At 33.2% G+C, this 14,699-nt stretch overlaps 1 protein-coding gene across 1 annotated transcript in view; it reads right to left on the reverse strand.

Annotated features, from left to right (window-relative positions):
• The window catches only part of LOC144442592 (TSC22 domain family protein 4-like), a 68,805-nt gene that overhangs the window by 7,046 nt on the left and 47,060 nt on the right, over positions 1-14,699 (reverse strand). The window contains exon 2 of the mRNA XM_078131974.1: positions 5,867-5,918. Coding sequence (XP_077988100.1) covers positions 5,867-5,918 — 52 coding nt within the window. The remainder of the gene's footprint in view (positions 1-5,866; positions 5,919-14,699) is intronic.

The raw sequence follows: 14,699 nt of genomic DNA on the forward strand, positions 1-14,699 counted from the left end.
TGAATTTTCAAACCTCATCTTTGTGACATGGGCAGTTGTCAAGTTGCTTGTGTTGTATGTGTGTTGTGTGTGTTGGGCGTGTGTGTATGGTTATGTGTGTGTTGTGTGCATGTGCATGTGCATGTGTTGTGTGTGCGTGTGTGTTGATTGTGTGTTGTATGTGTGTTGTATGTGTGTTCGGTGTGTGTGCATGCGTGTGTGTATGGTAATGTGTGTGTGTGTGTGTGTGTGTGTGTGTGTGTGTGTTGGGTGTGTGTTGTGTGCATGTGCATGTGTTGTGTGTGCGTGTGTGTTGATTGTGTGTTGTATGTGTTGGGTGTGTGTACATGTGTGTTGAGTGAGTATGTGTGTGTTGGGTGTGTGTGTGTCTGTGTGTGTGTATGTATGTGTGTGTCAGTATATCTCATGTGTATGTGTAGTATATGTCACTGCCTGCTTGTATACATATATGTACACACCAGTATGCTTTCATCCGTTTTTCATCTACCATATAAATGTCATGACACTGTCGGATATTAGAATGGCTACATTTAATCTATATAAATATACATGGAAGTAGAGCACAACTCCCACTGAAATGTCAGTAATTTCATCATCAATTTTAATATGATATCCAATTAAGTACAGTATCTTACCAAGCCATACATTCTAGTCCTTATACACAGTGTTTTATAATAGAATAGATACGCTTGACTACTTTCTTTGATATAGCTTCATTTAATTATCAACTGTTGATTTCCTTTGTTCACATTTCTTCATCTAATTTACATCAATGATTAAATTTGGAATGCCAAGTGAAGGCTATATTTGGATGGTATTTGGTCCACTAATTACATCTAAGGGTATCAATAGATTGTTCAATTCCTGGGTTCTATTTATTTTTGGCTCTAACCAATCCAATGTAATTATATTTGGTCATAGAAACTATTCCAAATATAATAACATCAGAGTTTGTTTTTCATGTTTTAACAATTTGGTTATTCCACACATAATCATATCAGAGCCTTGAGTATTTGTTTTTCATTTTTCGCATTTGCTTCATTTATTTCATTCACAAAAACCTAATATTTACATAACCTCTCTATTTGTATGGACGAATTCAGAATATAAATTTTGTCATTCCAAAAATAATCATATCAAGCCCTTGAGTGTTCATTATTTATCCTTTGCCTCATATTTTTGTTAACAAAACGTAATAAGACATGATGTGAATAAACAGAGAATAACTCTTTCTTTGTATGAATTCAGAATATAAATACAAGAATCAGAAATTAGATATTGTTTTTCATCCATATTTGCTTTTATTACAAAAATGGAGAGAGAGAGAGAGAGAGAGAGAGAGAGAGAGAGAGAGAGAGAGAGAGAGAGAGAGAGAGAGAGAGAGAGAGAGAGAGAGAGAGAGAGAGAGAGAGAGAGAGAGAGAGAGAATCGTGTGATATTTTCATTCTGAATGTTTCACAATACATTATCACCAAACGTGTACACATTAACATAAACATTTTCTTGTTGCGTTAATTTCTTTCAAATTTCTTGTGATTAATAACATAGGGTTGATACAGGTCATATTTTATTATTGATTGATGTCTTGAAATCATTTCATAATGCAAGATAAAAAAAAAATGTTCTTGTTTAATGAAATGTAAATGTTTTACGTAAAGATAGCATTCTATGACGTCAATCTACAGCTTGTGAATGTCCTTAAGGCATTATGCACGATATAAAATATTACCCACAATGCAACTTGTTGGGTTTTCCCCAGAAAAAAACCAGTGACTTAATACTCATAATACTCTCTTAAATACCTTGAGTAAATACGGTACTATTCAGTACACTGAAATGTTTGCATTTTTTAGTTAGCATAATTTCACTTTCTGTAAATGTTTACCTTGTTTATTTTCAAATACCTTAATGATACACTAAGGAAGTATTCTGTTACAAATATATTTTTTAGGTATTATTTCCAGCTGGGGGTTGAAACTGAAAGAGGTCAAATTTGCCCATATTAGTATCACATATCAGCACATTCACAGAATTTAGAATTCATATTTCTTTTACATTCACTTCTCATTACAACAGTTAGAAAACCTTGGTAACAACCAGGTACCTCCATCAATTTGGTAAAATAAATAGTTAATCACACAATAATCTCGGAGCTCAACTCATACAAATCCCTGGTAACCAACATAATTTTTACATACTATTAGAGTAATATATATTGATTTATGGTTCAACAGTGAAAAAATTGAAGCATAGGAAATTAAAATAGACAACATTTTGTCATTTTCATTAAATATTGATAAAGCAATGACTAATTAATTGTATCTAGTCATTGGTGATGTATTTCCTGTGGGGACAATTAGCTACTTGGTACAACTGTTGGGTGTGGTTCATCACACTTTATACACCCACACAATATTATGAGTCTACTTCATGTACAAATATTGGACTTTGGTTTTATTACTTTTCTACCTACACTTTACAAATACTAAGAAATGTACCTATTTTTAGAAGCTGATGCTTGAATCTGCTGAATAGAGTATTGGCACACTAGACCAGTAAAGGTTTAAATTTTATATGAATGACACTAATAAATCATCAATATCATAATTCACCAAAATTTATTTCACCCAGGTGAAGAAAATACTATATTTAAAAAAGTGAGGAAACTTAGTTGTCTGGCAACTACTGTTGCTGAGTATTTTAATTGTGATTTCAATGGTCTTTTTAATTCATTTGTTAAAATCTATGGTGGAATATATGAGAGAGGTGTGGCTCTCATTAAATTTCACTATGCTGGGTGTACCTCACATTGTGTTTTGAACAACTGTACCGTCAATTGATGCTTTCATTTTCATAACAACTGTCGGTGGTATGCCCTATGACGTCTTTTCATTCTACATGTCTAACCTGGGAACACACTGACCTTTCATGACCAGCCGACACATGTAAACAACTTTACGAGTGAATTATTTTTGGTATGTAGCATTCCACAGCCATTGATGTGAATGGCTTGTGAATGACATGGTATACACATACAATCAGTCTGTATGTCACGCCATACTTCAATTGAAAATCAGCTGGTACTATCATTTTATTTGGCAGAGAAAACAAGTTTCAAAACATATTTTCAACTATTGACCGGTAGTTGAACTCTCATTTGTTTATGTTTGTTGATGGAGTCTTCAAAATCATCTATTCATTGATACTATGGTCTATGTCATGAGCTAGTCTAGAGGCTAACGTGGTATTAAATCATATCTGTCTCATCTCGTGAGATCTTGAAATTTTGATACCAAACATAGCTCCAGACTACCAATGGATAATCTAGTCTAGAAGCCATCCGTGGTTTCGTTTCCCTTCAATCCCTCTCTCCACATCTACCCTAGAGATATTGACAAACATCTACCTTGACCATATGCAGACAAAAGTGTGAACAGCCCATGTCAGTAGTAATCATCAAATACTAATACTTGTAATTTTCATTCCATGTACGTATGCAATCATTTTATTTTTTGTCTTGCTTTATTTGTTCATATATGTGTTTCAGGCTGATAGCCTCTAAATGCGAAATAAAGTATTCAGTATTCAGTAATTGGGCAACACGATTCTGATATGCAAATTATATTTACATCATCATGCCACCTTCAAGTTCAAGTTTGAATGTCAGTCACATGGATCTGATAATGTCATTGGGCGCCAACTGGATTAAAATTTAGCACAGAATGTTGTTTTACATATATCCATTTGACTAGGCTGGGGGGTGGGGAGAGATAGAACAGAATTGAAACCATGGATAGCTTCTAGACTAAAGGTACATGTAGTCAGACTCTCAAAGTGATAATATGTATTGACAAAAATAAATTCATGGAGGTAAAATCTATCCAACTTGTGAAGGGGTTCAACTAAGTACATGAATTTAATTATTAAGCTGCCCTTCCAGAAAATAATGAACAAAGTAGAATTTTTCTCTAAACAGATTTAAAACTGCCTTTCTAAGGATCAATATTAAGCTACAGTTCTGATATAGCTGATGAATATTTCAAGATGGAATCAACTCCAATGGGATTTGACTAAGCTGCCTCTATAGCTAAATGAGTAAAAAATAGAATTCATCTTGTGAGCAAACGCAGTAGCAACAATTTTGATATGATTATCAATATATTCGACAAGGTAATCAACTTCGAAGATTGTTTAAGCTAATCTCCCCCCTCCAGAAAAATGATCAACAAAGTAGAATTTTTCAAAATAGATTCAAAATTCCTCCATCTTGTGAACAAACAGTAGCAGCAATTTGAATTTGAATTTTTTTTAGAAGGGGTCAGCTCCAAAAGGTTTCAACTAAGCTGGTTCCTCCCTTCAAGCAATTAGAAATCTGAATTTGTCACAAAACTCCTTTTCTGAAAAACAAACAACATACCTACAATTTTGATCTATCATGATTCATATACTATACATGTAGTTTTAAATTGTTTGAGTGGGTGTCAATCTTAACATTTCAACTAAGCTCCCCTTTCAGATGATATGAATGACTACAAAATTTATCAACAAATTCAAAAGATCTCATCTTGGGATGAAATACATGCACAGCCACCAATAATTTTCACCTTAAAAATAGTTTAAGGTGAAAATTGTTGGTGTTGTACATGTATTTGCAGCTTACACCCACTAAACATATTTTAGTGGGTGTCAGCTCCAAGGGTTTTCTAACATGCTCCCACTCAACAAACATGACTAAGACTGAGTAAATTATATCTAAAAACAGATTTTTAAAATCCCCTTTTTGGGGATCCAGCAGGCAAAACAAATATTGATACATATTATTGAACAATTTTGAGTGGGTGTCACTGTTGGGAGTATGCCATAGAAATGTCATTATGTTCTCATGTCACGAAACTGTACTTGACAGATCATGTCAAATTAGATGATTTGTAATAACAACAACATAGGGGTTCAACAAGGTGAGTATACCAAAGGTTATAAAAGTGTACAACTGTATGCTATGATACTGATATCCCCCCTGTAATGTACACACTAAAGTCAATAGCTATATCATTTCATTTTTCATGTATGGTATTTTCATTCTGTCCCTGATATCCGTATCTTAGATATCCTATCCTGCTGGATGAATTCAACAGAATTGTGGATGTGACAAACTTGGTCAAAATTATCCAACATTGCCAGTATTTATTAGTGAATCAAATGCTTTTAATCCAGGATTTTCACAGAAACTGTTCAACAACGACAATACATATTAAATTTGAAAAGATTTCTCGTCTTCTGCTACCAAGGAGTTGAACATAATTACCCAAATGTTTAAGAAACTACATTTTGCCATATTTTGTTTCACTTGTTACCTAGACGACTCAGACACACAGAAAGTACTGTTTGGTATGAAATGTTACACCACACACTGTGTAGTAAGAAGGAAACTGAAATTTAAATCCAGCAAGTGGTGAACACATGGTAAATCAAGTTACTCTAAACAGGACATACATATGTTATAGACATCCTGAAGGCTAAATATAACCCCAGGATATCAACACAATGTTGGACATTGTTCATGAAATCAACAACAGATGGTGAAATATTATAAAATTGTAGTCATATTTGTCATTCTAATTTGATAAATGTACAATGATTTCCTCATCCTACCGATGGAATTATGAAAATCTTATCAGAAATTTGAGTTTTGCTGATTCACCCTCAAGTCAGGTCAATATGTAAACATGGTTATGTAACATGGTGTCATGCTGTTTTGGCTTACCATGTTGTTGTCCAAATACAGACAAGATAAAGTTTGTGTTAGTTTTGCTGAAATCAGTAGATAGATTCTAACAATATTAAAGGTATAATGAAATATACTCACCATGGCCTGCTCAATTTTATTGTCAATGGCTCCTACACTAGCACCAGATGCACTGCAAAGAAGTGAAGAAAGATCCAAGCTTAAAATTTTATCCAGCGCCAGGGTGGATTCACTGTTTGATTTCCGTGAAATGCTTTCCAAATACTGTTTATCATATTTGTGAGGGTTGGCTCTCCTTTGAGTTGCTTTGCGTGGACTCAGAGTTGTTAGTTTTCCCATTTACAGTCAGCAGTAGTAAATATATCGTACAAGGTATTACACTCCAAAAGGTGAAGGAAGTATCAGTCAACGTGTGAGACCAGCAAATTACTAATTTGGTCGTCTAGCTTAAATAAGCAGTCCTGTGGAAGGCTTCTACCCAGGTATATTTACTCCACAGACAGACTTAACACTGTAAATAGTTTGTTTTGATGTTCTTTCTCACGAATTTATTCAAAGGAGAAGACACGGTTGTGATGTGAAGCACAGACTGTGTTCGCGGGTATTATCAATGCTGCTGAATGAACACAGAATGGAAAATTCCAGACCTATCACGATGAATACACAAATAGTACATTTACATGCAGATGAGGGATTCATTGGGTGTGGCTAACCATGGCAACATTAGAGTGGACTAGTCCATGTGGGCATATGGGAGGGGTGCACAGGGTGGCATCGAAGGGACAATAATTCTCACACATGCTGCCTTGAAATGACCAGATTCAGCTGCTATAAGGATGCAGCTGACTACGTCATTGCACAGAATTTGACTTAGAAAAAAAATCTAAGTGGACCTGACAAGCATAGCTTGAATCACTTACACTTTAATGCATATATTGAAAACAGGAAGTGATAGCCAGAGACGCCAATATATGAAATAGCACACATCATTCTCACATACTGTAAACGTGCATAATTTCATCACATAATACATCACCCTATCAAATAACATGCCTAGCCTACAATATATTTATACACTAATAAATTCTGCCTTTTAGAAAGATGATAACGGATTTTGTCAGTAATTCTAACACAGACATACAAGTCTGGAGTTGACGAGAATAGAACTGCACATTTTGAAGTACATTGTAAGGCCTAAGGGTGATGTGTGGCATTATTACCATGCAAAGTTTAGATAGATAGATACATGTACATTACAATGCATAGTTGACATGAGGACATGCTATAATCCTAAGTAATGCTGTATACATGTAGTGATACAGCTAGTACAGTCTGTTTGTTAATTAAGGGCTCTGTAAGTAAAATCTTGGTTTGCCATTTTCAGACCTTCACCTAAGATTACCCTTTAAATCACAGTTAATAAAATTTTCGATTTTTTTTAACCCAGTTCTTCACCAGCACTAAAAAAAACATCATACAAACATTGACTCTATATATTTGATATACAGAAATATTTTGATAGAATTTTCTTGATGGAATCTTAGCATACCTCAAACCAGGGTGAAAACACAGACATCGATGTTGGTCAGTGCCAAATAATTCCATCTAAATTATTGGCATTTGAAATGAATTGTAGAACTGTAAATTTTACAGATTCTCTGTTTCTGTACCATGCCTCTGAAACCATGGTAAAAAAAAACCCTGGCAATCTATGCAGAATAATTCAATCTCCAAACTACGATTTTAAAATTAATAACAGTATATCAATTTCAACAAATTTCTTAATCATATCACAAACACACTAACTGTATAAGAAAACTGTTAATGTTCTCAGATTTCACTATCTTTGAACACAGGGTTGTAAAACCATAGCAACACAGATAACACTTTATGATATGATATCTGTACATATACTGTACAATATCTACTCTTACTGTAATTAATCATTTGATCATCTCAATTTCAGTCTCATATTATCAGATCTGATTGTCAAACTTACAGCAACAGTAGTAAATTTATGTCTTTTTTACTCCTACTTAAAACAGACAGTCTAAAATAACGAGTAAATAAATATCATTTACAATCTGCAGTGTAGAGTTGAGGGCTGTATATACACAAACCTCGCCATGTTCCCTTGTATTTTTACAGCTATTTCCTTCATAATGATGATTAAATCATTTGAAAAAAAAGTAAATCTTACAAGATTCCATTTTATTGTTTTCCAAAGACCGAGCTCAGATTAAGAATTAAATGAAGGTGTGGAAACAGAACTATAGATAAAGTTAGTCCTGGACAGAAGACTGATCCTATGCAATCGTTATGTCTCCACCGACAGGATAACACTAATGTGAAAACCTGGGACTGAATCCCTGGCCTTTAACCAGAGTTTTAAACTTGATTACAGTAAAGGAATAAACATATACATGTATTAATATATAGGAAATACCCCTGGTATAACCAAGGTGTTATTATGGGTGTGTCATCCCCAAATTAATGTCATAAATGGAACAGAGTAAGAATTTTATACCTGAGAAAATTAAAATATATAACTGAAAAAAATTGAATGTTCTGTACATCTACCTAGTGTTATGTATACATGATATAAGCTCAGTACAGTAGTATTTCCCTGTGCTGCAAATTCAGAACTGTTAATTCATTTGACTGCTAACTCACCCCATAACAGAAACCATTTCAATTAAACTTACATTTATATCAAGACTAACATAATACACTTTGATTTAAATCCACTTTCTTTCAACTAAAATGATTATTAGGTGACTTCTACTGAGTATTTTATTAGTTTTCTCATGCTTTCACAATAAAATCCCGCCATTATAAATTACGCCTACAGAAAACATCACATTTAACTATACCCTGTTTTCTATTAAATTTTACTATAGTTCCCAGGTCAGCTACATAATTTTAATCCCTTTGTATTTCTGTTAGTTAATGGACTCACTGAATTAGGTGTTATTACAGTTACATTTAAGGATGAACAAACATATGACACAAATAAACAAACAAGTAAATCACTAATGAAACAAATTATGTGTTGCTTCCTGACGACAAAAAACAATTTGCAACAACATATTTCAAATAATCTAAGAATTTTTTTTTTTTAAACTACGGAGTTTTTCTAGAAAATTCTAAATGTTGAAGTGGAATTATATATATTATTTTGACTGATGTAAAAATAAATAAGAATGCCACTACATCATTTTAACTAATTACAAGATTCCGCTGTTAATTAAGATACATGTAATTAGTATGCAAACCCTTCCTACGACCATAAAATTTACGGATTTTCAATTCATTGGGAAGAACTTTGGCAAATAGCTGATTTTCCTACATAACAAATATGGATTCTTGCCTGTATGTAATAATTAAATCACATGATCACAATAAAATAATAAACACATAGAATTTACCAACAAATAACAATATTTTACATATTCAGTAGCCTCTATTTATATGTTGCCATGTCAAATCTTTAAATAAATAAACAAATATAAATATTCAATATGATAAATTTGTAACAAAAATATATGCGTATATGTATATAAATATCAGCAATTTCATAATAAAGATTGATGGGCAAAATATGATGTTTAGAAAACAAATCATTGAAGGCTGTTGAATTGGCGAATTAATTACATGTGTAATTAACAAATCTACTTTTAGAAAGAACTGTCCACTATTGTGATGTACACTTCAGCTTTCATTTCAAGAAATTGTCATTTGTGATTTTAAATTTTGATTTTGATTTACAGTTCTCATTCGATATTATGATCTTCATTTTGAATGGTGACTTGACTAATATGGATAATTATATGAACTCATCATGAACAAAAAAATTACCAATTGTATCTAAGGTGTTCATGCACCGCTTATGATACTTAAACAAATGAAAGTTGACGACTCTAACAAGATCCTAATTTTAATGAAAAACACAGAAATTATAATGGATATAAATTTGCAGTATATATACACAGCACATGACTGCAATGTTAATGAAAACAGTCTACTTCTTAAGGGTTTTAAAAATATCAGCATGGCTAGATAAATTTCACAAACAAAAAAAGACAAGAATTTTAAACTTATTTTCATCATTCGTACAAAAGAGATGTTATCACTTACTAATACGATGACTGCCTTTGATAGTTTGGCCACGACATGAAGAAACAACAAATTACGGACATCGACAAGAACAACCGGACGGACACTTCACACACCAGAAAGAGTTGCAAAAGAAGAAACACTGCAGAGTATACTGAATAGGCCCCCTGACAATAATCAACATGGACCTAATAGCAATTTTAGCATAGAAGCCCCCTTACCTACCTTTTGAAAATTAGAATCAAAGCCACTAAGGCCGGGTCTACATCTTTAGGGTCATACAAGGAAATGGGGTTATCCGAAATTTTGTGATGGAACCGATAGGAGTCCATGTTATTGGTAGTGGTGTCGCGTGAATAGATGTGGAGTCCTGGACACGTCTCTGACATAGTGATCACTAGTGTGGCTTATGACGTGAGTGATGCCTATGTGTTGTACAGCTATGAGGCCTACACATTATATCCTACTGTGTGTTTTGTTGCTGAATAAATTATTCTGATGTGCGTGTCGTCTCTCATGGCAGGATTCCAGTTAGACGTTTACTGTAAGTGGAAATCTCACTGCTTGATGTTACAACATAAAAACATTTTCACCATAGCAACAGAAGTGTTCTAAGACATCAACACTCATTCCTATCACATTGTTTTCACCCCCTTGTATGACTTTCCTACACTAAGTGTATGGGATAACAGCACTTTATTATTTCCTAATCACAAACCTACATGACATAAAACTCCTAAGACCATTGTCTACATTCTAATCTGTCTGTCTCAGTATGTGAACAGAACATTAATGATTTGGTTTTACATGACAACATTTTCAATGCAAAGTACATTGTGTGTTGTCCATTTCAATGACTTTGACACTACATGTACATTGTATACAGAGTACATTAATCATACACTGTCAATTTCAATAACTTGGTGATGATTCCATGTTATGTCTAAGTTATTGAAATTGACAGTGAATTGACATGTTTCACTGATCACGTGCCGTCCATTTTAATATCTTTTGACGCAACATAAAATCAACAACTTTTCCTCAGCAAACAACATATGGTGTTCTAATCTACAGTACTGAAAATAACTCTCTACAACAATACATGCCTACTTTGTCGTGCTCACAAAAATTTCAATGTTACGCTGTTGTTTTTCAAATATATTTTCTATATATATAATTTCATAACAAACTAATCTAAATCAAACCTAGATTGTAAGAAATGTCATGTTGTTCTGCCCTACCACGCTTCTTATAGCATGGCATGAATGTCATATCTTACAGACTCTGCCAATCCTAAAATCTTCTAACCTCACCATCTTTAATTTCAATTAAATTTTCATTCAAATACTGATGTGATTTTCGTAAAATTCTTGGGGGAAACTCTGGTGACAAGATAGGGAGGGGGTGGGATCCAGTGAAAGCATACAAATGTATAAAGATATTTCATACAAGTGTCTCATGGCAATTAGTATTGATGGGGAACCCTGGTACAATACACAGTACAGACTTTAGCTACTTAACTACCCTCAACAAAAACCCTGGTAAGAATGAGTGATGAATTCAGACATATTTTATCTACTTATCCGCCTTAAATTACTAGTTGTATTGTATGTATGTACAATGGTGGTAGATATTACTTTTGATAACTGTGATGTAGTTTTTTAGTATAACTCTTGACATTTGTTGAGTGACAAGCTTCACCATTCTCTTTTAAACTAAAGATATTCATTCACCTTTCTAATAATCTTATTTTCATTGTAAGATGCCATACTTGTGTGTAAAGTATTTACATTCACAACTGTTAACGTAAAAAGCAACTGACAGAGAAAAAAAAGGAGGAAGAAATCACACATCGTTACGAGATAAACTGTTGCCATGAGTTACAAGTGTAGTTCTATTGACAGGAAAAACTATATTTCTATGGATTGAAATTTTTTTATTTTTAAATTTTTTGCGACATTTAACTATGTTTCCAAGTATTACAATACTCTATCCCTGCATCTAAAAAAAAGCTTAGAAGATTTGTAACTAGGAAATTGATGGTTTTTGTTATGTGGACAATGAAGTAGATGAATATAGAAGCAGCCAAGGCTATACAAATCCTGGGGGATTGTCAGATGAAATCCTTCATCTGTTTCACCTAGTCACGCACTCCTGAAACCCAAACCATTGCCATGGTAACCGTCTCTAAAGGAATTGATAATAAGCTTCATCATCAAGTCTAATGATTTCACATCAATCATAATTTTGTAAACTTAACATGCTCTTCAAATTTGTGATATTGGTTGATGTTAATTTCTCTTATAACACCAATTGTCTGAAATATGATATGATAACCTACATAACTGAAGTACAACCTACTGTGATTTAGAAAATGTAAGATATGAAATGATACACAGATTTGATAAGTCAATCTAAGGAATTATTCACAGCGACTAATTAAGAGATGAAATCCCTCCTTTTATAAATTATTCATGACAAGCAACCTAATAACTCCTGCAATTTCCTCAATAATTGGTAGTTTTCACCAATTAAGTTAAATAAGGAGTATTGAACTATAACACTGATGTTAGACTTAATGGAAATATACATAGACGTGATTACATATATACACCTACACTTACATTACTCTGCTGTTCATATAGTTATTAACAATGTCTGATTTCGTTTCTGGTTTTCTGATAAAACTTCAATAATAACATGCATGATTTCATTTCATCAATTTCCAATTTTTCAACCGTTTCAAAGCTGGCAACTTTTACAGCTGGAATTTATTGAACAAGAATTCATGACTACGTAATATGATGGCAGACCTCTCAGAAATATATGTATTACCTCCAGTCAATGCTGAGAACCCATTATTTTAGTGGATTTTTAGTAGCACTACATTACTAGCACCGCATTTACTTACAAATGAAACAGCGCCCTCTCTGGCAATATCTGCATTATTGCTACAGGTGTTCAATAGCACATTTTATTTCTGGTATCTGATGATACATTTGATTTAAATTCATATAAAATGTGAAAGTTGGAAACAAATATTCATACATTGTTTTCGTGAATGTGTAAATGTGAGTGGCTAAAAAGGGAAGTCTTTTATCAGTCAATGGTAATTTAATACTGCTATCACTTCTTGACCATCCAGATGAGAAGGTACAACTCATATTTGCAAACCAAACATATACAACCCTTATTTCACCATCAAAGCATACAGTCTACTACTGTATATATAAGAGCAATCTAATCAGGAATCAGACTTCTTACACACATCACTCCTATTACCATACTAGTTAATAAGATTATGTAGAGTAACCCTGGAGAATTGATATTGAGACGGAAAGACTTGAGAATCAATTCTCTCTGTCTGATCACTGACAATTCTAGGTACCAAAGGGTACATGTATAATCTACTCACAATTACTCAATGCTTGTTAATAACACTCTTCTCATAATCATGGCTCCTTGTTAATATGTTTGAAAATCTTTTTTTTTTGTTTCAATATCCCTTTCTGCTAGTACAACAGTATTAAAATCTCAACAAACATAATTTAGATGTCCTGATTATACAAAACAATCATTCAACATTATGGTTGTAAATATATTTCAAATATGACTGGATCATGAAAGCCTGCAAAAATGCAATCTATGGCCCTGAATATATTTTTAATTTAATATAATCATGGAAGTCTGCACTAATAATCTCCTTTAGAAATCACATATTTTGTACATGTCCTACACAGCAAAATAATCTGTAGAAAAAATCTCTTTTCACAGCTTCATCTCTCTAAATTGCCATGGTGATAAAATCTTTGTCGTTACATTTCTGTGCGGTGAATTAAGAAATCAATACATTGTACGTGTAGCAATGACGACTATACTTTCAAATTCCAGTAGATCATGTACCGATATAGCACAGGAAGTATGCAATCTTTTGTAGCAAAGGCATCTAATTGAGAATTAATGTTTCAACTTGTTTAAGGAGAAAAAAGCAATAATCAAATTACGGTACTAATTATTCATGGTTATTAGTAATTTCATTGATACAATAATACCTATGTAGGGGAAATAATAACAATAATGTTAGTTTTTACACAGCGCTTTCTCACTCTGTACTCAAAGTGCTTTATAATTATTACCCCTGAATCTATAGGAACACAAAGGCACTTTACTTCCTCAACTCCCTGCATACAATTTACAATCCATTGCAGCCTCTATAAGCACATAGGATTAAAGCCTTCACATTGCAACCTTTATCCTACCAGGTCCCCAATTATACAGCTGGGTTGACTGAGGCACAATTGTGGTTCAAATCTTGCCCAAGGACTTTACCTATCCAGAAACAAATGACATCGATGGGTCTCGAACCTGCAACCTGTCGATTTCACACCAGCCACTCTAACCATTCACCCATCATGACTCCACAGTTAATCAGTTTTTAATGAGATGACACGACTATTAAATCTCAAATTAATTAATATATACATTGTAAACAGGAACTAAATCGAAGTCAGATTACTCTGAGAGAATATATATTTCACTTTGAACAGAACTTCCATTACAAAAGTATATTACACAAATACAGTCGTTTTATCTTGATCTCCAAGGCTTAGCTGTCAAGGGAAATCTCATACATATAAACTAAACAAATTTCCCATGAGCTTAATAGTCTCTCCAAGTTGTTCTGAATAAATGCTTGGATCAATCGATAGGAAAAACATTTAAAATAATGCACATCTTTTTTCCAAAATTACACATTTTTTTCAATAAATTATTATTTTTTAAATCAATTTCATCAAAAGAGACATTATACATGTACATGTAAATGTATTTAAACAAG

Source organism: Glandiceps talaboti, chromosome 11 (assembly GCF_964340395.1).
Source record: "Glandiceps talaboti chromosome 11, keGlaTala1.1, whole genome shotgun sequence".
Taxonomy (NCBI): domain Eukaryota; kingdom Metazoa; phylum Hemichordata; class Enteropneusta; family Spengelidae; genus Glandiceps; species Glandiceps talaboti.